Source organism: Guillardia theta (genome assembly GCF_000315625.1).
Source record: "Guillardia theta CCMP2712 unplaced genomic scaffold GUITHscaffold_48, whole genome shotgun sequence".
In the NCBI taxonomy this organism is placed as follows: Eukaryota; class Cryptophyceae; order Pyrenomonadales; family Geminigeraceae; genus Guillardia; species Guillardia theta.
The window spans coordinates 136,620-160,454 of record NW_005434626.1 but is presented as its reverse complement, the minus strand read 5'-3'; the positions used below and the strand labels follow the sequence as shown (position 1 = coordinate 160,454).

At 54.4% G+C, this 23,835-nt stretch overlaps 6 protein-coding genes across 6 annotated transcripts; 3 read left to right on the top strand and 3 right to left on the bottom strand.

The window, feature by feature from the left end:
- Positions 1–996: 996 nt before the first annotated feature.
- GUITHDRAFT_110832 (hypothetical protein) lies at positions 997–2,798 on the top strand (the record flags this gene model as incomplete). Its single annotated transcript, XM_005830028.1, has 13 exons — positions 997–1,027; positions 1,074–1,112; positions 1,161–1,222; positions 1,270–1,475; positions 1,536–1,569; positions 1,612–1,632; positions 1,692–1,742; positions 1,785–1,828; positions 1,878–1,928; positions 1,973–2,032; positions 2,283–2,321; positions 2,664–2,709; positions 2,751–2,798. 13 exons carry the CDS (start codon positions 997–999, stop codon positions 2,796–2,798), a joined length of 732 nt encoding a protein of 243 aa, XP_005830085.1.
- Positions 2,799–3,003: 205 nt separating this feature from the next.
- GUITHDRAFT_110831 (hypothetical protein) lies at positions 3,004–3,909 on the bottom strand (the record flags this gene model as incomplete). The annotated part of the gene is made up of 1 exon (XM_005830027.1): positions 3,004–3,909. One exon carries the CDS (start codon positions 3,907–3,909, stop codon positions 3,004–3,006), a length of 906 nt encoding a protein of 301 aa, XP_005830084.1.
- A 3,476-nt stretch (positions 3,910–7,385) lies between these two features.
- Positions 7,386–8,117, bottom strand: GUITHDRAFT_110830 (hypothetical protein; the record flags this gene model as incomplete). Its single annotated transcript, XM_005830026.1, has 5 exons — positions 7,386–7,433; positions 7,484–7,579; positions 7,640–7,699; positions 7,746–7,887; positions 7,939–8,117. 5 exons carry the CDS (start codon positions 8,115–8,117, stop codon positions 7,386–7,388), a joined length of 525 nt encoding a protein of 174 aa, XP_005830083.1.
- Positions 8,118–10,028: 1,911 nt separating this feature from the next.
- Positions 10,029–11,321, top strand: GUITHDRAFT_87868 (hypothetical protein; the record flags this gene model as incomplete). Its single annotated transcript, XM_005830025.1, has 3 exons — positions 10,029–10,883; positions 10,931–10,989; positions 11,041–11,321. Coding segments are annotated over 3 exons (1,193 nt in total), but the record flags the coding sequence as incomplete, so codon positions are not given.
- A 3,973-nt stretch (positions 11,322–15,294) lies between these two features.
- Positions 15,295–15,987, bottom strand: GUITHDRAFT_47661 (hypothetical protein; the record flags this gene model as incomplete). Its single annotated transcript, XM_005830024.1, has 2 exons — positions 15,295–15,369; positions 15,565–15,987. Coding segments are annotated over 2 exons (498 nt in total), but the record flags the coding sequence as incomplete, so codon positions are not given.
- A 6,514-nt stretch (positions 15,988–22,501) lies between these two features.
- GUITHDRAFT_110827 (hypothetical protein) lies at positions 22,502–23,593 on the top strand (the record flags this gene model as incomplete). Its single annotated transcript, XM_005830023.1, has 3 exons — positions 22,502–23,229; positions 23,456–23,506; positions 23,560–23,593. The coding sequence occupies 3 exons, from the start codon at positions 22,502–22,504 to the stop codon at positions 23,591–23,593; spliced, it is 813 nt and encodes a 270-aa protein (XP_005830080.1).
- Positions 23,594–23,835: the final 242 nt, after the last annotated feature.

The following is a 23,835-nucleotide window of genomic DNA, read 5'->3' as shown; positions in this document are numbered from 1 at the left end:
TGTGTTGTGTGTCCACGGTTCAAGAGTTCCACGCACGAGAGGAAGCGCCTGTCCAAGACGATATGAGACCAGAAACTTCAAACCTCTCCTCCCTTTCTCTCCCTCCCCTCCTCATCTCCTCCTCCTACATTGGATCTTTCGCCGTCATACATTCGCCCATGAGTGAAGAATCCTCCTGCACAGGATGTCAGAGATCTTGTCTTCACAGCCATTCATCACCAGGATTCAGCTGAGGATAGACTAGATGTCGCTGGCGATGAACGCTCCTGGGGTCCGGAGATTTACAATCCGAGAAACCTGAAAGAGCGTCAAGACCATCAAGGTTCCAAGAGGCTGCATGACTGGCTCCGTCTTCGTATTCCAACACGTTGCACTCCCAGTGTGTCCTCCCTGTGCGTCGTTGCATAGCTATGGGCAGGGCAGAGTGATGAAGCGTCGAATGCCTGCCGCATGGTCAGCAACGGTGGAAAGGAAACAACGAACAAGAAATCTTTCGACTTCATGCTCGCTCACCAACCCATGCTCATCCTCTACTTTTCACATCCTCCACTCTCTCCCCATCCCTCCCAATGTATCCTCACCATGCCGCTGCGGCTGCCCCGAACATGACGGAATTAGCGGTGCTGAACTTTGGGAAGTTTGAATCACAAGTTGACATGCAAAGTTTTGCCACAAACTTCCATGCCTAGTTCTATCGCCTCCTCCCTCCCTCCCTCCCTCCCTCCCTCCCTCCCTCCCTCCCTCCCTCCCTCCCTCCCCTACATACATTCATACACATACACACACACACACACACACACACACACATGCACAAGCACACATATATTGTTACGCATGAATAGATACATAGTTGCATGCATGCATGCATGCATGCATGCAATCCCTTGCCTGCTTGTCTTGTCTCCCTCTTCCATCATTTCCATTTTCATCTCGCATTCATCTTCACGTCATGTCTCACCTGCTTTGGTGTGTTCTCACTCGCTTGTTTCAGAGAACATGAATGCATTGGTCACAGGAGGCGCGTCAGGTCAGCGGGCATCAGCGGCAGGCGAGGAATGAGGTCTGCTTCCCAGGCATCGGAGCAGCTCTAAGCTTGGAGCTTGCACGCCGAGGTAACGTCTGAGTTGTTGAGCTTGTCTGAAGGACCCGGGGGTGCTCAGGAGTGGCCGTCACAGTGGTTGGTCGAGACCCAGCCAAACTCAACTCGTTGAAGGAGGCTGCTGTGAGTTGAGGTGTGGGTCACGTGACCTCTGATCGCTTGTCCTCAAGGAGAAGCAGTCGTCGTTGCAAGCAGGGAGAGTCACGATCGTGCAGGAACAAACGAAGCTGCTCCTCTGCTGCATCCACGTGCTGATAAGTTTGACACAGTCAGACATCGCGACTTCCCAAGGAAGGAGACAAGTGGTGGAGTTGCTGAAAGGCGAGGCCTCCTTGTCCTTTCTTGTCAACAATGCAGCTGTTGGCACTCCAGACCGGTGAAAACCTCAGCAGTAGCTGCTTTGACTGCTCTCGTTGCTTTACCTGACTTTTTTAAGGCTTCAAGATATCACTTTACAAGACTTCGAGGAGGTGCAGGACATGAAAGCTGCCGCTCCTCTGATTGACTGACAGGCTATGGCTGTGAATGTCACTGTGAGTCTCCTCCGCCTCCTCCGCAGGTCGCTCTTCCTCTCTGACCAGCCTGAGAGAAGGCGCCGCTGTTTCTGTCGCAGCAGCTGCTTCCTCTCTTAGAGAAGGCCAAGGTGAGGATGACGGGACGATGACCCTGAGTGATAGAGTCGCAGGGAGGAGGAAGAATCTTGAACGTGGGGTCAGGGATCGCTGATCGGTGAGGAGCGACCGGAGGAGACTGCTTTGTATTCACCAGCGGCGACAAGGGTGCAACTCGGCACAGGAACGTACGGCATCACGAAGAAAGCTCTACATCGGTTAGACATGTTCTCCTCCTCCTCTCTAACATGGGTTGCCTCAGGTTGTCATTGCAAATGACTGAGGACCTGGCAGGAAGAAATGTTCATGTCGCCTACGTTCGGTGAGACGTTGAGCAAGAAATTTGCCCATCCTAGAACTGAAGCGAAGAGGGGCGGGGGAGGAGAGGACACGGGAAGAGAGGGCAGGGCTCAAGTTCATATTTTCATCTCGTAGTTTGGGGACGGTCGACACTCCAGGTCTCCGGGAACACATCGCTGTTGCAACAGCCAAGCAACTTCCTCATGCAGGTGTCCTCAAGCTGAATGATGATAATGACGATCATGATCATGATCATGATGCTTGACTTGCAGACTGGCTGCAGTCGACGATAGAACAAGGCAGAGCAGCCAGTGAGGAACTCCTCTTCCCCCTTCCTCCTCACCATTCCCCAGTCGCTGTCCCTTCAAGCCCCGATCTATTCTTCGTCGTCGTCCTTCACTGCTTCCTTGCTTCACTGCTTCCTTCGCTTCCTTTGCTTCGTCATCCTCACCATCATCGGTGTCATTCTACCTCTCCTCCTCTTCCCTTCTCTTCCCTCCTGCACCACATAAGCCAGCCAACCATTTGTCTTCTCGTTTCTCCCTTTGTTTTGTCGCCTCGCTGCTCATTTCTCGCCTTCTCCACGTCATCTGCCAATGTTGTCGCATCCTTGTCACCCTTCAGCCTTCAGGTGCTCATGAGATTGGGCGCAGCCTGGCTGACTTGCTACTTGAGGAGTCAAACGAGACGTTTGCGAAGGTGAGATGATCAGGAATGTGCGTTGTGACATAATGGAACAGGAAGTGACAGTCAGGCGAAGTGAAGCAAGGAGAGATGGACAAGATTAACACATCGTCAGATAGGAGACCAAAGAAAACATCAAGTATTCATTCATTCATTCATTCATTTATCCTATTCATGCATTCAACCATTGCATCCTCCCTCCCTCCCTCCCTCCCTCCCTCCTTCGATCCCTCTTAAATCCTCTTCAAGAGGTTGCGCCGTATTAGTGTAGAAGGTCAGCGAGCATGAGCTTCAATCAATGTACATTGCTCATTGATCACATATCTGAGATATCGAGATGCGGCGCTCGTTTGAAGGAGCTTGTTTGCCTTCTCCATCAAACTTTCCCTCTACGAGTTGTGAGGTCAGACTGACCAGCTTCTCCAGCATCGTCAAATCCGACGAGGCTGGCACTGCTGCTCTTGCGTTCTCTGCTTCCATTGCTTGCGTGCGTGCCTTCTCTGCCTCATCGCTTGCAGACCAGTCGGCCTCACTCGCCTGCAGCAACAACTCCAACCGGCTGAAGGATGTTGGCGGCTTCTGAGGGTCTTGCACAACTTGATTTGTGTCTCCATTGATGATCGCCAGGCTCGAGTCTATGCACTTAATGCTATCGCCATGGCTGACGCAGTTGCGGCATGGCCGCTCCATGTCGCACTTGAGCTTCGATCGTCTACATCGCTCACAGCTTGAGGGAACTCGTCGACCGACTGGACGAGCAGAAACCACATGAGCCTGGAAGCCCTCCAAGCTCCCGAGGCCTTGTGAGCAGGCTCGAATCATCACCGGGCCTTCTTTGACACAGCGAGAGCACGGGCGGACATCATCGCACTTCACCTTGGATCGCTTGCAGGGAACGCAGGCTTGAGCAACTTGAACTCTCCTGCGGTTGAGGTGCGACTCATTGAACGGAAGGAACTTGTTCTCCCCGATAGCGAAGGCTTCACCTTTGACATGCCCCCCCTTGACCTTCTGGTTGTCATCCTCGATGACGTCCGCAGAGAGCATCGGCCCTGAGCACATTGTTCCCTTGCGAACACAGCGAGAGCAAGGCCGCGTGTCCTCACATTTGAGCTTCTTCCTTCGGCAGGGTTCACACGCCCTCGACACCTGATGTCGCTTGGCAGGGGCCACTTCACTCGGACCTCCCGCCTTCTCCTCTACTCTGCCTCCCATTTGGATTTGCCTCGCTCTTCCTTCACTCGCGACATCTGCCTGCTCACCGACAGTGACGCCGTCAGGTGCGTCTGCATCGAGAGATCGCAGGTCCTCCCGCCAGCTCACGCACACAGAGTGAGCGAGCAGGTAACCCCAGTGCCTGATGCACCTCCGGCACGGCTTCTCTTCATCACACTTCAACTTGACATGGCGGCAAGGGATGCATGCTCCATTCCTCACCTTCCTTCTTCGCGAGAGACTGCTCATAGCAAACGTAGTGCTCCCAGCAACCATCTCGGCTGCGTTCTGCATAGCAATGTCCACAAACATGAAATGGAAGGTGCTCTTGCGGCAAGTCTCAAGAAGTAGTTCCAGCAAGACAAGACTTCCTCTGCCTGGTGCCTCCACTCAAATCGACCTGGACGTGACCACAACGAGTTAGAGACTGCAGATCAATATCGACTTAGATATCTTCGACATACCAAAATCATCGATACGTCTAAAACACACTTTCACTCAGTGGCTTGTACATCAGGCTATGTGATGAGTCGAGAGATCGTTAGGATCCTCTCTGATGCCTTGTGTCTGAATACTTATCGATCCATCGATTCATCTCTGTACTACTCTTCTGACTCGTGCCGTTCCGCTTGTTTTCAGCAGTTAACCGAACAAACATCTAATTACACACGTGAAACTCTTACGGATACCCTGTGGGCTACTCGCATGTAAACAGGCACGTGATGCACCCCTGAAAGCTGAAAACATATCACTCTCATGTCTCTGAAATCATCTACTCCATTCACAAAGGCAGTTGTCTATCTACACCTTCCTTGCTGTAACTGTCTTCCATGCTGGTCTATAATGGACAAGATATGCGCCACAAGATCTCTGTGCAGGACCTTCTCCTTAGATGCTTATGCGCATTTCAGTGTGGGATCTGCTGTCAGGTCCTGCCCCCTCCTCCCCTCCATCGCCTCGCCCTCGCCTCCTCCATGCGACGACTCGGGAAGCCTCCGTTCTCGGAGCCACGTCGTGCGCCATTGAGATTCTCGGAGGTCTGCGAGGGGTGGTATGTTTCCGAATCCCAGGTGGGGTAGATTTCACAGTAAGAAACACGGGGGTGGGGTACGGAAGTGGTATGATAGGGGGTAGTTTTATATGAGGTCGGATGGGATCTAGCGGGGTAGGTGATGAATACCAGGGCGACGGTCAAGTTGATATGGGTGAAGAAGGGGTGGGGTGGTAGTCCGACGGGGTCCACAAGTCCGAAATTTCGGATCGGAGGTTGCTGGGATGCGTTGGGGAAGAGGGGGTGGGGTAGCAGGTTATGTGAGATTGGGGTATAGGAAGCCTACAACGATGCTAGGGTTCTGGTCTTATGGGTGTACCAAAATCGTATGAGTGAAGGGAAAAGAAGGGGTAGGGGCTGCATAGTCACCCCAGAAGTGACGGAACGTGGGGGTAGGTCTAGCACGAGTCTAGAGCTGTTGAGTACCGGTGGTTTTCAAGTATGAATGGGGGGTAGTATTTGGTTGAAAGTAGATTGGGTATAGGTAGTAGGGGTACGATATAGGCTACCCAGGACTACAATTACAGGGGTAGGTGTCCTAGGGGTCCTAGGGGTTATTTGTCCACCTACATCATAAACTTCCGTCCTTCGGCTCTTTTGACAAAATTTGATGAATTTTGATACACGATCAAAAGTTTTCTTTTCATTTGAAAATTAAGAATAATATTTGGTACATGAAATACTCAAATATTGAAACTTTGTTGATTTCGAAACCGCAGTATTTCGAGCGAAATGAACAAGGGTACGGTACCCCCTCTTTCCCATTCAATGACATGGGTAGGGTCATGCTTAGGGTCAGCCCATATCTGTACTGAGTGACTTCACCTCCGAGGCCCCGAACGTCCGGCTAGGCGTGTCCTCGTACTGATTTTTAACTTAACTTTGAGTAAAGCTGGCTTACTAGTGCCCGGCCCCTCAGCCAGTGACTCGGCGCCCGTGACCCGGTCACCCCCCCGGCCCGGTCCGGACGGTCCGATCACCCCAGTACTGTAGTCACTAGTCACCCGGCGGCCGTCCGAATGTAATCTGAGTAGTAATTCAATGTTGTGAACTTAGTGAAGGCTTGGAACTTGAAGAAGTCACCAATGAACTGATTGGGAAGCTGGCGGCGTCAGAACGCTCAGGCTGCTATTTCCTTCGATTTCTCTTCCTCAAAGTCGGATTGCTCTGTCTCCTGCCATTGTTCCTCTCAGGCTCGTCATTCATGTTCATCAGGGCCGAGTTGATATCTGGCAGTTGTACGTCAGCTTCTCTCCTTCACCCCCATCCCAGCTCCCCTCGCTCCCTCGCTCCCTCGCTCCCTCGCTCCCTCGCTCCCTACCTACCTACCTACCTCCGTCCCCCATCTCCGTCCTTCCCTCCCTCTACTCTCGTACTCAGGCTCGCTTTATCAGTCATTGTGCTCACCCTGCAGAGAAACATTGCGTCCAGCGACGTCGTAGCTTGCTGAGTGGAGAGGGGAAATGAGAGAGGGAAAGCAAGAGAAAAGACTTACAATACTCGGGTGAAGAAGATTCCAATGTCGATGTTTCCTCCTCTCGCTCGACCCTCGGTGTCTGCATGCCCCGCTGCACTCGCTCGCGTGAGCAATCCGAACCCAGAAGGCGAACAGGCTGACCTTGGGTTCGGATCGTCTTGGAGCATCAGATGACTGAGTCTCACCCACCTCCTCCTCTTTCCGTGTGCTGTTGATGTAGCTCTCCACCTCTGCCTGTCGCTGAGCTGTCACTCATGCGAGCAGAGAGTGATTGAACAACCCCATCTTTGAACCTCAAGAATGCGTGAGGTCGATTCCTGTTCATCCATGGTTTTCCGCTCTTCAAAGTCAGCAGAATGCGACAACGGTGTCAGCTAGATACAAACAGATGCAATGATACACACAATTTCACAATCTTGAAGCTCCAAGGCACTCGTTGGCATGCAAGCAGACGCGCTGAATAGGGAGAACTCTCCACACCTTGCAAAGCGACTGATAGTCATCCTAAGAGATGAAAGAAGTGTTAGCAACACCTGACAAGACACTTGGACGCGATAATCTTTCCCTTTCGCGAGAGGTGAAGCGAGACGTCGTTGTTATGCAGGCTGCACTGCTCCAAGCGAATCTTTCACGTCGAGTTGTCAATTTGCGAGAAGGTGAAGAAGAGAGCAAGAACCTCTGACGAACCGGTTGCCCTCACTCCTCCTTCAATGACAACCTCGTCGAGCAGTTGAGGATAAGCGAGTGGGTCTACCCGCTTGTCGTCTTGGATGAGGATGATAGACCCCTTACAAGCTCGTCAACGAAGAATTTCATGTACTGCACCTTTACATCGAGCTTTCTTAGAGGTCGTTCTGAGATTTCTCCGGTATTCTCCAGGCGACAACGAAAGAGGAACGCTTTGCTTCTGTTTCAGGGTGAAAGGGGTTAGCACGAGACTGAACTTTCTCACTGGTCGTCCGCTATTAGTGCGCTGATGGCAAAGTAGTCGTCATCCTGTGGAATGTGAGGACTGGACAAACTACGGTCAGTGAGATAGGTCGAACCTCCTTCATTCCTCCCATGTTGCAAGCAAGAAACTTCATGTCAGATTTTTCGAACATGGCAAACACCAGGCAACGGATTCCTCGGATCTCACAATCCTGCGACAGAGGACGCGATCAGGAGCGCATGCAAACACTACGCGTGTCTCAGATAAAGACCTCAAAGATCCATGCCGAAGAGAAACTAGCCATGCACGAGAAGCGGAGACTCAATCCTTCCTAACCCACCACTGAACAACTGCTCCAAGCACGTCACCCGTCACACCTGCGCCTTGTATCCGAGTGAGAGCGTCTGAAAGAGCCCGCCTGACATCTTCTTGAGGCTCCAAGGGCCGATGACGAACGTGTCTTCCTCGCCCGTCACATACAGTCGATGGTCGACCATAGCAATGTTGTGGAACGAGTAGCTGAAAGGGAATCAGCCGGGTAGGTTTGTGACAGTCAGAGGTTCAGTTGACCTGCCATTCTGAATGTGAAGCTTGTCGCCATTCCCTGTTTGGGTCAGACCCTCGTTGATGCTGTCAAAGTCTCCGGGAATGAAGATCTCCCTTCCCGCGAACGCGTATGACCCACCAGACGTGTCGACATCGCGATGTGACCTGAGGGTCGAGGAGACGCCTCCTCCTCCACTTTCCATGCCTGTTGCTGGACCTACCGCTGTGATAGGGTTCGTCTTACCTTTTGGGGGCTTACTAGACTTGTGAGATCTAGTCCGCTTCAACGAAGCTGATGCAGACGCAGTAGAAGGTACAGGGATTGCCAGCAACACAAGGGATGCGAGCAAGGAATTGAACATCAACATATCTCGATTTCTCATGTACATATTTGCTTCCAACTTCTTACAGCAGTATGTCTTCTCCGTTCACTGTGATTCATTGCACTTGATCCTATTCCACGAGCTCTCGGATCCGCGGAATTCCATCCGACTGAAACTTGTGTGATGATATCAAGATGAAGAAAGAGAGTTTTCACTTCATTCCTCTCGAAGTTTCCTTTCTCATCTCCTTCCCGTTCTCCTCTCTCAGTCTCCCTTGTCTTCTCCCTCTCCCGCATTGCGCCAGGTCGCAAGTCCAAGCATGGAGCCCCGGAGTTTCTGTCCAGACCCCCAGTGCAGGCTGGCCTCAGAGCCGTCGCCCAACGCCGTCTTGTACCTGGGCGGGCCCGGGCTCGACCATCATCCGGGGAGTCCCGGATGATGATCCGGGCCGGGCCGAGTCACAGAGTCACGGTACTAGCCTAGGTGACCTGGTCGCGGGGGGGCCCGGGCCGCCGGGCCCGGCGGGCGTCGGTCATCACTGTCACTACCCGCCGTGACCAGTAGTAGTGAGTCCGACACTCGGACTCCCGGGGGCCGCGGCCCGGGAACTTAATGGAGGTCACCACTTCTCAACGGTTGAACGGGGTGACCGGGTGTCAAGTTATGGACACTGATGTTTCAAGGGAGTCATTGTAAGCTGGGTGAAGGATCAACTGTAACTTCATTAGGCACAATCACAGTGATTGTACACTGAGACGCAGTTCAAATTACTGCGATATGATAAAAGAATAAGATCAGGAGAGGCACGACGGGAGGAGCAAGCCGAACTCAGTCGGATAAAGAGGAAATCGAAGAGAAGGTTTAAGAGCACAAGTGAAAAGGAAAAGGAGGAATAAGAGGACGGGAGGAAGGAGGATAATCAATAACAAGATAACAAATAGTTGCTGGAGCCCCAGCAGCAGCACAGGAACAGGAGGAGGAGGAGCAGCAACAGCAGCCCAAGTAGCCCCAGTGACAGCCCCAGCAGGCAGCAGCACGCTGGACGGTAGCAGCAGCCCCAGCAGCACCATGAACAGCAGCAGCAGAAGCAGTAGCCCTAGCAGCACCAGCACCAGCAAAGAGCACCAGCACTATGAGCAGCAGCAACAGTAGCAGGCAGTGCAGGCAGCAGCAGAGGCAGCAGAAGCAGGAGCACCAGCGGCAGCAGGAGGAAAAGAAAGAGGAGGAGAAGGAGCAGCACCAGCAGGAGGCAGCACCAGCACCACCAGCAGCAGCAGCACCAGCACCAGCACCAGCACCAGCAGGCGGCGGTAGCAGCGGCGGCGGCGGCAGCAGCAGCACCAGCAGGAGGCAGCACCAGCAGGAGGCAGCAGCACCAGCACCAGCACCAGCACCAGCACCAGCACCAGCAGCCCCAGCAGCTCCAGCTCCAGCTCCAGCACCGTGAGCAGCAGCACCAGCACCAGCACCACCAGCCACCAGCAGCAGCAGGCAGCAGCAGCAGCAGCAGCAGCACCACCACCACCACCACCACCACCACCAGCCACCAGCAGCAGCAGGCAGCAGCAGCAGCAGCAGCAGCACCACCACCACCACCACCACCACCACCACCAGCACTAGCACCAGCACCAGCACCAGCACCAGCACCAGCACCAGCAGCAGCACCACCAGCACCAGCAGCAGCCCCAGCCCCAGCAGCCCCAGCCCCAGCAGCAGCAGCAGCAGCATGTGGGTTGGGGCGGGGAAGAAATAAAAAGGGAGAGTTTGCTGCGCCTCCGGTGGTAGGCCCTTGCATGGCGTCCTTGTCTGTGCATGAGCGGCGCATGGCGGAGGCGCTGGGAATCGAAGAGGAAGGCTACCTGTGGATCGCTCAGGAGGCTGCCGACGCTCAACTGCCGGGAGGATGGCAGGAGCTGGTCGACGAGGCTGGGAACGTGTTCTACTATGAGCAAGGATCAGGGCAGACTAGCCGAGAGCACCCGAGCATGCGCTACTACAAGAAGCTGTACGACGAGTTCAAAGCGAAAGATGAAGAGCTGGCCATGCTGCAGGTGGAGAAGAAGGAGAAGGAGAAGGGTAGAAGAAAGAGCAACGAGGTAGACGAGACCTCCAAGCTGCTTCTATCCTTTTCTGGCGATGCTGCTATCAGCTCCAAGTACCGGGAGGATGTGAAAGAGCTCGAACTATCAGCCTTGTCCGCCATCGACAAGGAGATGGAAAACGAGGAGCAACGATTTGCTCAGAAGCTTCAAACTTTCCTCCAAAAAAGAGACGTGAACACAGAGATGTCAAAGTCTGTTGCATCCACCATCTCAAGGGTGAACGATCAGAACACAGAACAGATCAAGAAAGCGTTGGAAGACTTGACTCATCAGATTCTTGCTTCCAACCGAGACATCAAAGGTCTTCTGCAGAGACAAGACAGTGAAAGTAACGAATGCGAGAAATGCAAAGAGCTATGCGAGCAGCTGCTGGCAACCAAGAGAGCGCTAGAGGAGACGACGGAAGCCAACGAGGAGCTGAGGATGAGGATGAGAGAGAAGGAGATGCAAGTCCGAGCCCTCGAGAAGAAGATGCAGCAGCGAGAGCTGCCAGCTGCGAGCCAAGACAAGAGGGAGGAGGCGAGTCAGCAAGATTCTAAACCTGGTGACGCTACGTGAATGCAGCAAGAGCGCCTAAGCCTTCACCTTCAGGTGCTCTGGTGCCACAGGCGGTACCCCCTCTTCCACCCGACAAAGACGAGAGACAGGGGGTACTTCTTGCTCCTTGTAGTGCCAAGTTCTGACGTGATGCCTCTCTCAAGATCGAGACCTCCATGGTCTCTTCCGCGAGCAGTTTCAACGTGAAGCAGGTGGAGGAAGATAGACGCGTGGAGGTGCTGCAGGCCGAGCTAGCGGCTCTCAGGGAAAAGAGTGACAAGGTGGAGAAGCTGGAGCGAGAGGTCGCCATGGCCCACCACCATGTGACGCACTTGGAGTTTCTCGCCCAAGAGTATGTCGACAAGCTGAACCAAGTGACGCGGGTGAACGAGCGACTCAAAGTCGAGCTAGAAGCCAAGGGGAGAGGTTTGCAAACAGACAACGCAGAGAAGAAAACAAGCGCGATCAAGAACAAGACTGAGAGACTGCTGCTGAGAGCGGTGAGAGAGGAAGCTTGCTTAGTCCTCGTGTGACGGTGATGTCAAGAGCAAAGGAGGAAGCGTCAAGAACATCAGGAAGAGCACGGAAGAGCTGAAGCAAGCTTCGAAGCTGCTGCTTTCTGACTATAAAGCGTACTCGGAAGGAATATTTATGCCGCTGATCAGAGACTTGCAGCGCGCTACCATGCTCATGGCCTCCACCTTGTCTAGAACCTCAGCAGAGCTGAGGGACGGGGAGCGATCGCTGTCGGTTGCTATCACTGCCCAGAGACTGCTGCAGCATCGGTTGGACGCGCTGACCTTCGCCTCCTTCCACTCCTTCGCCGTCGTTGGGGCCGAGAAGGAAGCGTCGCTGTTCCGACGCCTGGAGTCAGGGCAGCAGCTGATGATGAAGCTGAGGGAGGGGTTCGAGAACAGGCGCGGCATGCTCGAGGTGTTTGACTTCGACAGAGTGATGGGGCCCGAGATCTCCGATGAAGACATCTTCCACCAGCTCCTCCCCCACATGTCTAGAATCCTCCTCTGGAAGTCTTGTTGCCTCATCATTCACGGGGGACGCAACAGCGGGAAACAAAAGTTTGCGACCGGCATGGCAGCAGAGGCGTCGAGGAGGAAGCAGCAGGCAAGTGAGTCGGGGCTCTTTCCGCTGGTGGTCAGGTACATGCACGACCTCTACATGGACAAGCTCGCGGGTCTGCTGGAGTCAGGCAAAGCAGAGGAAGAGCAAGTGAAGCTGCTGGTCGATTTCTCTGAGGCAGACTTGTCTTTCTCAGCTGAGCATCCAGCTCTGATACTTTGGCAGGTGTACCAAGAGCAAGTCGTCAACTTCATCCCCGGCAAGGCCGCGGAGCCTCCCAACGCTCTGGAGTCGCTTGTGACCTTGAGCGACATGCTCAGAGAGCGCGGAAACAAATCGACAGACGATGCAAAGGAGCAGCCACAAGATCATGACGATGCCTCGAACAACGATGACGAGGAGCAGGAGGAGCAGGAGGAGCAGGAGGAGCAGGAGGAGCAGGAGGAGCAGGAGGAAAAGTTTGGACAAGAAATCGGCGAGCAGATTCAAAGTGTGCTAGAAAGCTTGCAAGAGGCACTCGACAAGTCAGCAGGGCGACTGAGGCTGGAGCAGGAGGAGCTGGACAGACGTGCGAGTGAGAAAGTCGCGCGAGCAAAGAGGCTGTCGAAGACAGGAAGCAGAACATCTGAGGGCGAGCTGGTGCAACACCCGCATAGGGTGCTGAGCATGACCTTGGTTCGCAAGTCTAAGGTAGACGGGACGAGAGAGATCGGCACTCTTAGGGTGGTGGTGCTGGGGAACGCAGCGGAGAGGGAGGATGTGGCATCGGAGGCGACGAGCTTCGTGGAGGAGCACGACCAGTCACTGGTCGCCGTCATGAAGTTTCTTGAGCGCAAGCACATCAAGCAGAGCGACCCGATGGCCTCGCTGGGAGACTCAGCGCTCTCACGCTTCATAGCGGACAGCTTGGTAAGAGATGCCAACCTGCTCCTCCTCACCTTCATCTCCAGCGACCCTTCCGACTTTGACGTCTCTGTCGCCGACTGCCGTTTCTCCTCCTACAAGTCTCGTCAGCGCCCCTCCACTGCTCAGCGCTTGGAGCGCGTCAAGTATCGCTGGCAGAATCAGTCGGTCGCATGGGCGCTGGCGCTGTGGAAGGGGTCGGTGAAGGACTCCCTGCAAGTGCAGCTAACGAACCAGGTGGAGAACCTGACGGAGGAGCTGGAGGCCCTGAAGAAGGAGAAGAACGACCTGCAGCGAAAGATGGAGGAGGTGGCGAGGAGAGGGGTTCACTACGAGCTCGAGGAAGGGAGAGGAGAGGAGGAGCACGATGCTCTCGAGGTCATCTCCCATGCGCATGAACCAGCAGGTGACAGCTGAGCAGGACCTGGAGGTGAAGGCGAGGAAGGTGGGAGGTCGGATAGCGGACGAGTTGTGAGTGCAAGAAGCTTTTGTTGATTTGCTGGTGACGTGGCCACAGGGCGATGGCGAAGAGGGAGCAAGAGCTCGCGGCGACCCACATTACGAGCGTGAGGTTGCGGATGATGCAGCAGCAGCACCAGGAGGCGATGAAACGGAACAGAAGCCTACAGCTGCTGCTGGAAGCGTCTCGGAGTCAAGCAAATGAGCTTCGGATGCCGCAGATGAAGACGATGAAAGAGAGGCGCAGGTAGGACGGGAGAAGGTAGGAGAAGGAAGGAACGACAAAAGCAGCAGCATTCTGACGTGAAAGTTCTTAAAGTTTCACGTGCTCTCATTTAAGAGAGGCTAGCATAGAGAGGCTAGACTGAGCGATCAGACACAAACAGCGTGAGGAGTGTTGGGTGCGCAACATTGTTCTGCAAAGAGAGGATGAGAGAGAACAGGAACAAGCTCAACTCTCACCCTCCTCGTCTTCTCTCGTGGCCAGACTCGCGAGGGACATGTCGCGCTGGTTCAGAGGCTCATGATCGACCTCGCTGTCGGTGTCAAACCTGCCGTTAATGGACGAATCTGATAAAAATGATGAGAGACGAGAGGGCAGACGAAGCTCATCGCTCACCTACGCCTGGTTCAAGATCGTCGCGCAATTCGGTTGCAATCTGTTGAGAGCCGAAGATTTCAGTGTCTTGTTGGCTTTGAAGCAACCAGGTCTCGAAGAGAGTCGGAGTTTCACCTGCGAAGCGATCAGATACAGTCACGGACAGAGAAACAGTCACGGTGAGGACAGCAACAAGATACAGGCAAAGAGTTAAGATCAAGGGAGATGTCTCACCAATTACACATTTCTCCAAGCAATGCTTCTTGTAGAGCTCTCGCTCAAGATAAAGATTCCCATGCATCCTCATCTTCATTCCCTTGCTCATGGCTGTCTGCTCGGCGTCTTTGAGCAGCTGACCCGTTCCTTTCTCACCAGCAAGCTCCATGAAAATCACATCGACCTGCATTATTCCCTCGTCAAATCTGACGCAGAGCACAGAGAGTCACAGCGAGGAGAACAAGGAGGACAAGGAAGAGTATACTAGCAGCTAAATGCGAGCAGAGCACGGAGGAGGAGGAGGAGGAGGAGGAGGTGGTGGTGGTGGTGGTGGTGGAGCAGAACCACCACCACCATCAGCAGAATACCTTAAAGTCTTCATCGAAGTGAACATGTTTCTTGTCACGAGCCGCTTGGTCAATCTCGTGTTTTGACAGGCTCAAGCACCAGCACTTGACATTTTCCTGCATACAGTGAGACGAGCGAGCATGGGAGGTAAAAGAGACTTGGACTTCAAGTTTAAGGCTCGCGCACTCGTCGGGGCTGAGTTGTCGAGCCTTGCCGGACATTTCAGAGGCAGGGCGGCTCATGAAGTGAGTGTGGATCCAGAAATGCATCATACTGGCCATGAGTGTCAGCAGGAGGAGAATGACGACAGGCAGACCGCCGATTCGAGAAGGTGTCTTGATCCCAAAACTCGAACTCAAGATCGCCGGCTACTCGCAGTCCTCCCTCGGGGAAACTATACTCCCATCGCTGCAAGGCGGTGGTGAGAGGAGAAAGGAGGAGTGAGAATTGTATCGGTGATCAGACCTTCACAGAAGGCTTCAGATGCTCGACCTTTCCCTTCTCTTTGGTCGAAAAAATCTTGTAGACCTCGTGGTCTCGCTCATTCACAACGAATACGTTGAAGGAAGGAGCACACCTGCTGCATGTCAAACGACTGCAGGCCTAGCAGTTTCCTCACCCTCCATCGCGAGAAAAGTGAGGGATTGAATTGAAGCGAAGCATCTTCAGCATCACTGCTGGGCTCTTCGTCTCCGTGTAGCTGTGAACCTCTCCTGCTTTGATTCGCCTCAGCTGCTCCTCGAAGTAGTGGACGTAGCGGATCTGAAACGCGAATTGTCATCATCGCCTCAGCTCAGGTTGTTCGCCTTGACTTCACCTGTGAGATGATGGTAAGCCCTTTCCCGTCATGAGTCCGAGTCGTGTCGTAGTAGATCCGCGCCATCCTTGCGCTCTACAGCCTCATGTCAGAATCAACCCTCCACTACCAGCGCTGCAACAATAGGAGGAGGAGCAACAGCAGCAGGAGCAGGAGCAGGAGCACTGGGAGCAGGAGCAGGAGCAGGAGCAGGAGCAGCCATAACAACATAGACAGGCAGTATCCCTCTCTCATCTCATCTCATGCCCCCGCACGGCAACAAGGACTCACTCTTGCCAGCCCTCCGAACATCAGGTAAGCGACAATTATGAGGCCGGTCCGTCCCTTCCCAGCCTTGCAGTGAACCGCCACCACGTTGTCTTGGTCGTCTTGGAGAAAGCGATGGATGTGCATGCAGCAAGGGAGGATCAGCTCCATTGGCGGGGGGTTGTGGTCTGGGAATGGATATCGTGCGACGCTGCCATGGAACAAGTCGAGGCGGTAAGCGCGTTCGGAGCATAAGTTGATGATGCGAAAGTGAGCGGAGTGACGCTGCTGGAAGAAACGGTAGACCTCGTCCGACGAATTGCGGTACGCGCCCTCCACTCCCTTAGACGGGAAGCCCATGGCGATGAGACGCGGTGTGATGTAGGTCAGGTCGAGGTCGAAATCGTCCTCTACAAACCGCCGCTTGTTCCCTGACACAGCATGCCTCGCTGTCCGTCGTAGGCGGTTGGCCAGCCCAGCGCCAGTGAGGAGGTGAGAGATCTCGATACCTTCCTTCTCGCTCCCTCGGTAGTGGCTCACAAGCCTCTTCGACTGAGCGTGGCTCGGCACGGTGCTGCCTGCGAATGCGAAGAGCCTGACGGTCTCGTGGCTGACCTTAGGATCGGAGGCGACACACAAGGAGTCGTCAAAAGGTGCGAGAGAGAATTCGTCCACCTTGAGCTTCGCATCTCCCAGGTTGTACTCTCCGTCTGTTCCTCCTTCTACAGTAATCGCGTTCAAGACACCAACCGCAGACGAAGCTGCTGTCCTGCCACGTTGTTTTAACGCGACTGCCTGCAGTTGCTGGCTGATCTTTCGAAGTTTTCTAACTGGCACAGGAAGCTCTCTGTCGTTGTGCTTGAACAAGATGGAGATCTTGAAGTCCGAGTCAAAGATGGCATTGCCTTTGTCTACACATGCCATGTCGAGAAAGTCTTTAGAAATCTCCAACTTCGAGCCAGGAGCGAAGGCTGTATGAAAGCAGGTGTAGAAGATGATCCGGTCAGTCTGGGATGCCTGATCTCTGTCGTAGAAGGTGATTCGAACATCCTCTGCGACAGTCGTCTTGATGCCCTCGAACACAGTGTTTGAGTCTTTCTGCGACATGCTCTTCACTCCCATCACTTTGCTTGAGTTGAAAACTTCGTTTTGACATTCTTCGATGCTGAACCAGATGTTGCAATTTCCGCTAAGATCCACTCGAGGGCATGAGGAGATGGAGATTGACTCTATTGTAAGACCTCGGGTTTCGAACTGGCCGTTCTCACACATGACTTGCACATAGTTGAGGTAACGGAGCTGACTTGGGGTTAAGATCTGCTCATCTCCATGAAGAAGGCTGGATTTCCTAAGTCGTTTCCATGCGAACCACTCCATGGCATCGTTGACATTCGGAGAGAATTTGCAGTAAACCAGCCAGGCACAAACCATCACAGCTGTCCTCCCCTTTCCGTTCCTGCAGTGGACCGCAACCACGTGATTTGAGTCATCTTCGAGATACGATGCCGTGTGCTCCAGGAAGGAAACAATCTGCGAGAGGAGGGGAGGATTATGATTCACTGTCGGAATCCTTTCCACTCTGTTTCCAAACAACCTGGCATCATAAGATCTTTCAGAGCAGACATTGAAGATGAGATGATTGGCAGGGTGCTTCAAGTAGAAGAACCTTTGAACCTCCTCAAGAGAATTTGCAAAGATTGCTTCAGTTCCAACTGCAGGAAGTGACATCGCGATGCATGTGGGTGTTATGTACGCCAAGTCGAGATTGAATCCATCCTTTTGATAGCGAGTCTTTGATGAAAGGATCGTTTTCCTCAGCCTTCTGAATATTTTGACCAAGCGCAAGCATCTTAAAATTCTTGCAAAGGTGAAAGTAGTTGCTCGCCGCCCAAATGTTGATGAAATCACGAGAATAAACACCGTTACTGAAGCCACAATGATAATAAGATCGAAAAGATCTAAAATGCGCCAAAGCAATGAAAGTCGATATCCGTAGACTCTCACGCTTGCTTCAAACGTGTAAACAAGGAGAATACAACCGGTGACGACATTCAGAGGAGAATTGTATGAGCCCTCGTTTTCATTCGTTGACAACTCGACGACTGTACAAGAGAAATCCAGACAGACAAGCGTCAGAATCAAAAGCTCTGTCCACGCGGCTTCCACCCACTGCTGGGCAGCATGCTGAACTCGTCCAAACTCTTTCGTTTGATACTTGCTCTTGATTGCTTCGAGGCCACTTAAGATTCCGGCTCCTCCTCGAAGTGTCTTCACTGCCTTCAAAGAGTCCTGCTCTTCTACTTCCGAAAACTTATCTTGTGCCTTCTTTTCCAAGTTCGGCAAATCTTCTTCAACCTGTGCAAGAATATACTGAAAAAACTCTCGAAAATGTATCAATCCTACAATATTACCATTCGAGCTGACCACCCCAACCTCACTCACTCCGTACTGGAGCATCGTGAAGAAAACATTATCCAGCGTGTCAGAGTCGCTGACAGTCGGAAGTGGCTGTACGGCCGAAAAGATGGTTGCCACTGTGTCCAAGAACGATCTCTGGCTTGTAAAGCAAACCTCCATGAAATTTTGCCGTGACCACAAGACATCCTCAGCGTGTACCTCTGTGTCATGCGACGAAGGGATCTTTCGCGCTATCACCGTTTCTCCTCTTTCGAACTCTCTCAGAACGTCGATGATGGACATGTTGCTTATAATGCGCGGGATTTGAGTTGCTGCACAGATGTCTCTTGCTGGAACGCTGCGAAGAGCTTGTATAAACGAAGGACAGTCTTCCAGGTTGTAAGAGTCGATTGATGACCGCCATCGTGTTGCCCTACTGCTTGCATGGCTTTCAAGGCTATGGCGCGATTGTGAGGGACTTTCAGATCTGGAGTCAACCTTGGAAGTGAGAGCAGAAGGGAGAGATCGACTGGTCATGCTCCTCCTCTTCCTCTTCACCCCTCCTTCTTCTTCTTTACTTCATCCCCGCCCGTGCATTTCAAGTCGGGCCCCGCGACCACCCTTCAACCCCACAACTTAAGTACCCTCGGCCTTTTGCTTACCCCCATTTTTCATGACCCCCACCCCTCTGTCTTCGTTTTGTCCGGTACTGCAAACATTAAAACCTGGGTACTCTCCACCCACCCACCCTCAACATTCCGTTCGAGTCCCTGCCCCCACCCCTTGAAACTTCCCTACCGATTTCCTGTCCCCTGGTTTGTGATGTATCTTATTAGACTTGAAATGTTACCACCGTTTTTTCATATCTATATTCAAATCATATTGACAAAATTTGAATCCTTTGAAAATACGAAGTTTACGATGTACTTTTGAACGGTGGGGGTTATGACCGGGTCATAGCACTATGTCAGTACCGAGGGCCCTATATTGGTCATAGGACCACTGACTCGCAGCGTGCTCATAGCAACACATAATACCGCCGCTAGCACCACCCTAGGACCTCCGACTGGCGCCGCCGGGCCGGCCGAGTTCAGTGAAGCCTTCAAGGCTTGAGCTCTGAGCCCGGCCTGGCGCCGGGCCGAGGCAGCCCGGGTCCTTTGGCTGACTTGTCTTCAAGGCTTATTCGCGTCTAAGGGATTTTATTCCTCCTGCATGCTCCTACTGCTCCTGCTGCTTGTTGCTTGATTGCTTGCCAGGTCCCTTCGGCTGCTTGTCTGCGCGGCTTCGCGCTTGGGCTGGCGATGCCCGGCCGCGTCTGGTTGCCAGCAGTGCTGGTTCTTTTCGGGCTTGTGTTTTGTGTGTGATTGTGCAGCTTCTCGCTGTGGACTGTGTGCCTGCCGGTTCAGCTTGTTCCTGCTTTGTTTTGCTTGAGGCACTTTTCCTATCTGCCCAGTGCTGCAGAAACTCATGGGAAGAAGCCTGAGGCAACCTGAGGGGGCGCGGCAGCCTCCACCGCCCCAAGGACACTGGCCGCCCCGGCAGCCGCCGCAACAGCCGCAACAGCAGCAGCAGCCTGAACTTCGGCGGTCACCTCGGTTGTTGCTTGATTGCCTGACCCTTCGGCTGCTTGTCTGCGCGGCTTCGCGCTTGGGCTGGCGGTGCCGCGTCTGGGTGCCAGCAGTGCTGGTTCTTTTCGGGCTTGTGTTTTGTGTGTGTTTGAGCAGCTTCTCGCTGTGGACTGTGTGCCTGGAGGTTTAGCTTGTTCCTGCTTTGTTTTGCTTGAGGCACTTTTTACCTTCTGCCAGTAAATCCGTACTGCCTCTCGGAACCCTCTGCCAGCAAATCCATTGTCCGACGGAACCTACAGCCGTCGTCTCTCCCACAGCAGCAGCCGCGGCGCAGGCCCTGAGTCGGAGCAGCTGCAACCACCCCAGCAGGCGGCGACAACGGCAGAAGCAGCAACGGCGGCGGCAGCCACCTCAGCACTGAGCAGCAGCTGCTGCGGCAGCATCCTGCAGCTTTGAAGCTCTGCATATCCTCCAAGGGGTCCTTCTTGGCCGGATGCCAGATCTTCTTATTCCTGCCCTGCGGCGGCCATTCGTCGAGGAGTATCGGGTTCGCAAACCTTCGACTCGCGACGAAGCTTGCGTTGGCAGCGATTCGCTCATCTCTTGACCAGCACTTCCTCTCGTCTCACCCTCGAGCGATTCAGTTCGGACTCGATCGAGACGGCTGTCTGTTAGTACTTGATCTCGGATCCCAGGGATGTGAATATCCCCCTTCTTTTTGCGGCCATGAGGATGGGAGTACTGGCAGAAGGTAAAAAGTGCCTCAAGCAAAACAAAGCAGGGCTTGATGGCGGACGTGACGTTGGTCCACCCTTACATCCCTTACATTGGTAGCTCTGCCGACCTGACCAAGTGGGGGGAGGTCAACCTCGACGCCCTCCATGTTGCAGCGTCTGAGAAGATTCGCAAACATCGCGCTGCATATGCCATGACTACTCCTCCTCGAGCGTTCATCCCTCTTGCCATCTCGACGGACGGTACCCTGCATCCCGGACACCCTCCGCTTCATCTGGTATCTCGCGGACATCATTGCTCAGCGCTCGATGCCTCTTGAGGATGCGGCGTTTGTGCTGCTGAGGTCTTGGCTCGCAAACGCGCCGCCACCTATCAGCGCCTCACCATGCAGCTGACGCTGGAAGCGCTCTTGTCTGGTGCGAGGCGCATGACGCCCTTGCGGGCGCAAGCACTTCTCGAGCCACAGGACAGCTCCTCCTCGGACTTTGTCGAGTCGCCCGAGGAGTCTTCGCCGGAGGTCTCCGACTCCGATGGGGGACACCCTTCGAGTGGCCCCGACGATCGGCGCGGAGCTGGCGAGGCGTCTCCGTCCCTCACTGTGACGTCGGGTGCCTCCGGAGAGCTCGACACCACCGTGGGGTGCTTGCTGCTGGTCCGAGCTCGCCTGCTTCCTCCCCGGCATCGGTCGGGTCACGCCGGTCCTTGGGCATTGCCGCGGCGTCGCCGCCGTCACGGGCGGCTACCGCTGACTCGGCTACCGCTGACTCGGAGGCTAGCGAGGAGGACTACCTCGAGCGGTACCGTGTTCCTGTGTCCAGCCTCCCTCCGTCCGCTGCCCCAGGCGGACCCCCGGGCAGCGCCGGCTCCTTGTCGGCGGCTGCCCTTTCTCCGTCCGCGGCCGCCCGCTTTGTGCCGGCAGCGGACGTCTCGACTGACAGTGGTCAGTCGGCTGCCTCCGGGTATCGCGTGTGAGGGATTTTATTCCTCCTGCATGCTCCTGCTGCTTGGTGCTTGATTGCTTGACCCTTAGGCTGCTTGTCTGCGCGGCTTCGCGCTTGGGCTGGCGCTGCCGCGTCTGGGTGCCAGCAGTGCTGGTTCTTTTCGGGCTTGTGTTTTGTGTGTGTTTGTGCAGCTTCTCGCTGTAGTTTAGGATTTACTGGCAGAAAGTATGTGGACTGTGTGCCTGGAGGTTTAGCTTGTTCCTGCTTTGTTTTGCTTGAGGCACTTTTTACCTTCTGCCAGTAAATCCTATGCCTTCCTTCTGAGCGGCGGCCACTCTCCGATGCGAGTCTCGAGCTACGAGGCACATGCAGCTTCTCGCTGTGGACTGTGTGCCTGCCGGTTCAGCTTGTTCCTGCTTTGTTTTGCTTGAGGCACTTTTTACCTTCTGCCAGTAAATCCTATGGGTATCTTTTTACCTTCTGCCAGTAAATCCATTGCTATCCCCTCAGGGCCTTCCCGCACCGCTATGCTCAGATGCTCGACTGCTATCTCCATGGCATGCCGATCTGCCAGTGTCCGACGGAATGTGATGGATGTCAGCGCGAGCTCGATCCTTCCGTTGCTGCACATCATCTCCAGACCTGCAAACGCCGATCCTCCAAGCTTCCCACGGCGCAAGACAACCTTACTCGCACTCAGTTCGGTGAGGAGGATTCGGTCAATGCTCAACGAAGCTGGTCTTCAGAGCGTCATCGATACAGTGGGGGATCATCGTTCTCGACGGCAGGTGAGACGGATCATTACTGGGGCTTGTGTTTTGTGTGTGTTTGTGCAGCTTCTCGCTGTGGACTGTGTGCCTGGAGGTTTAGCTTGTTCCTGCTTTGTTTTGCTTGAGGCACTTTTTACCTTCTGCCAGTAAATCCTATACCCTCCTCGATCCCTCCGTTGCTGCACATCATCTCCAGACCTGCAAACGCCGATCATCCAAGCTTCCCACGGCGCATGACAACCTTACTCGTACGATTCGGTCGATGCTGAACGAAGCTGGTCTTCAGAGCGTCATCGATACAGTGGGGGATCCTCGTTCTCGACGGCAGGTACCCTCCCATCCTCATGGCCGCAAGACATAGGATTTACTGGCAGAAGATGAAGGGCGATATCCACATTCCTGGAATCCGCGATCGAGGGTCCGAGCAGTACGAGGTACATAGGATTTACTGGCAAGCATAGGATTTACTGGCAGAAGGTAAAAAGTTGCAGAAGGTAAACAGTGCCTCAAGCAAAACAAAGCAGGAACAACCTAAAACTACGAGGGCTTGATGGCGGACGTGACGTTGGTCCACCCTTACATTGGTAGCTCTGCCGACCTGACCAAGTGGGGGGAGGTCAACCTCGACGCCCTCCATGTTGCAGCGTCTGAGAAGATTCGCAAACATCGCGCTGCATATGCCATGACTACTCCTCCTCGAGCGTTCATCCCTCTTGCCATCTCGACGGACGGTACCCTGCATCCTGTCATTGCTCAGCGCTCAATGCCTCTTGAGGATGCGGCGTTTGGTCGGCACTTCGTGCCTGATGACGGACCTGCTGCTGAGGTCTTGGCTCGCAAACGCGCCGCCACCTATCAGCGCCTCACCATGCAGCTGACGCTGGAGGCGCTCTTGTCTGGTGCGAGGCGCATGACGCCGTTGCGGGCGCAAGCACTTCTCGAGCCACAGGACAGCTCCTCCTCGGACTTTGTCGAGTCGCCCGAGGAGTCTTCGCCGGAGGTCTCGACTCCGATGGGGGACACCCTTTCGAGTGGCCCCGACGATCGGCGCGGAGCTGGCGAGGCGTCTCCGTCCCTCACTGTGACGTCGGGTGCCTCCGGAGAGCTCGACACCACTGGGGTGCTTGCTGCTGGTCCGAGCTCGCCTGCTTCCTCCCCGGCATCGGTCGGGTCACGCCGGTCCTTGGGCATTGCCGCGGCGTCGCCGCCGTCACGGGCGGCTACCGCTGACTCGGCTACCGCTGACTCGGAGGCTAGCGAGGAGGACTACCTCGAGCGGTACCGTGTTCCTGTGTCCAGCCTCCCTCCGTCCGCTGCCCCAGGCGGACCCCCGGGCAGCGCCGGCTCCTTGCTGCCCTTTCTCCGTCCGCGGCCGCCCGCTTTGTGGCGGCAGCGGACGTCTCGACTGACAGTGGTCAGTCGGCTGCCTCCGGGTATCGCGTGTAAGGGATTTTATTCCTCCTGCATGCTCCTGCTGCTTGGTGCTTGATTGCTTGACCCTTAGGCTGCTTGAGTCTGCGCGGCTTCGCGCTTGGGCTGGCGCTGCCGCGTCTGGGTGCCAGCAGTGCTGGTTCTTTTCGGGCTTGTGTTTTGTGTGTGTTTGTGCAGCTTCTCGCTGTGGACTGTGTGCCTGGAGGTTTAGCTTGTTCCTGCTTTGTTTTGCTTGAGGCACTTTTTACCTTCTGCCAGTCAATCCTATACATTCCCTCCCCTCCCAGCTTCTCGCTGTGGACTGTGTGCCTGGAGGATTAGCTTGTTCCTCGTACTGCTCGGACCCTCGATCGCGGATTCCAGGAATGTGGATATCGCCCTTCATCTTGCGGCCATGAGGATGGGGAGGGTACCTGCCGTCGAGAACGAGGATCCCCCACTGTATCGATGACG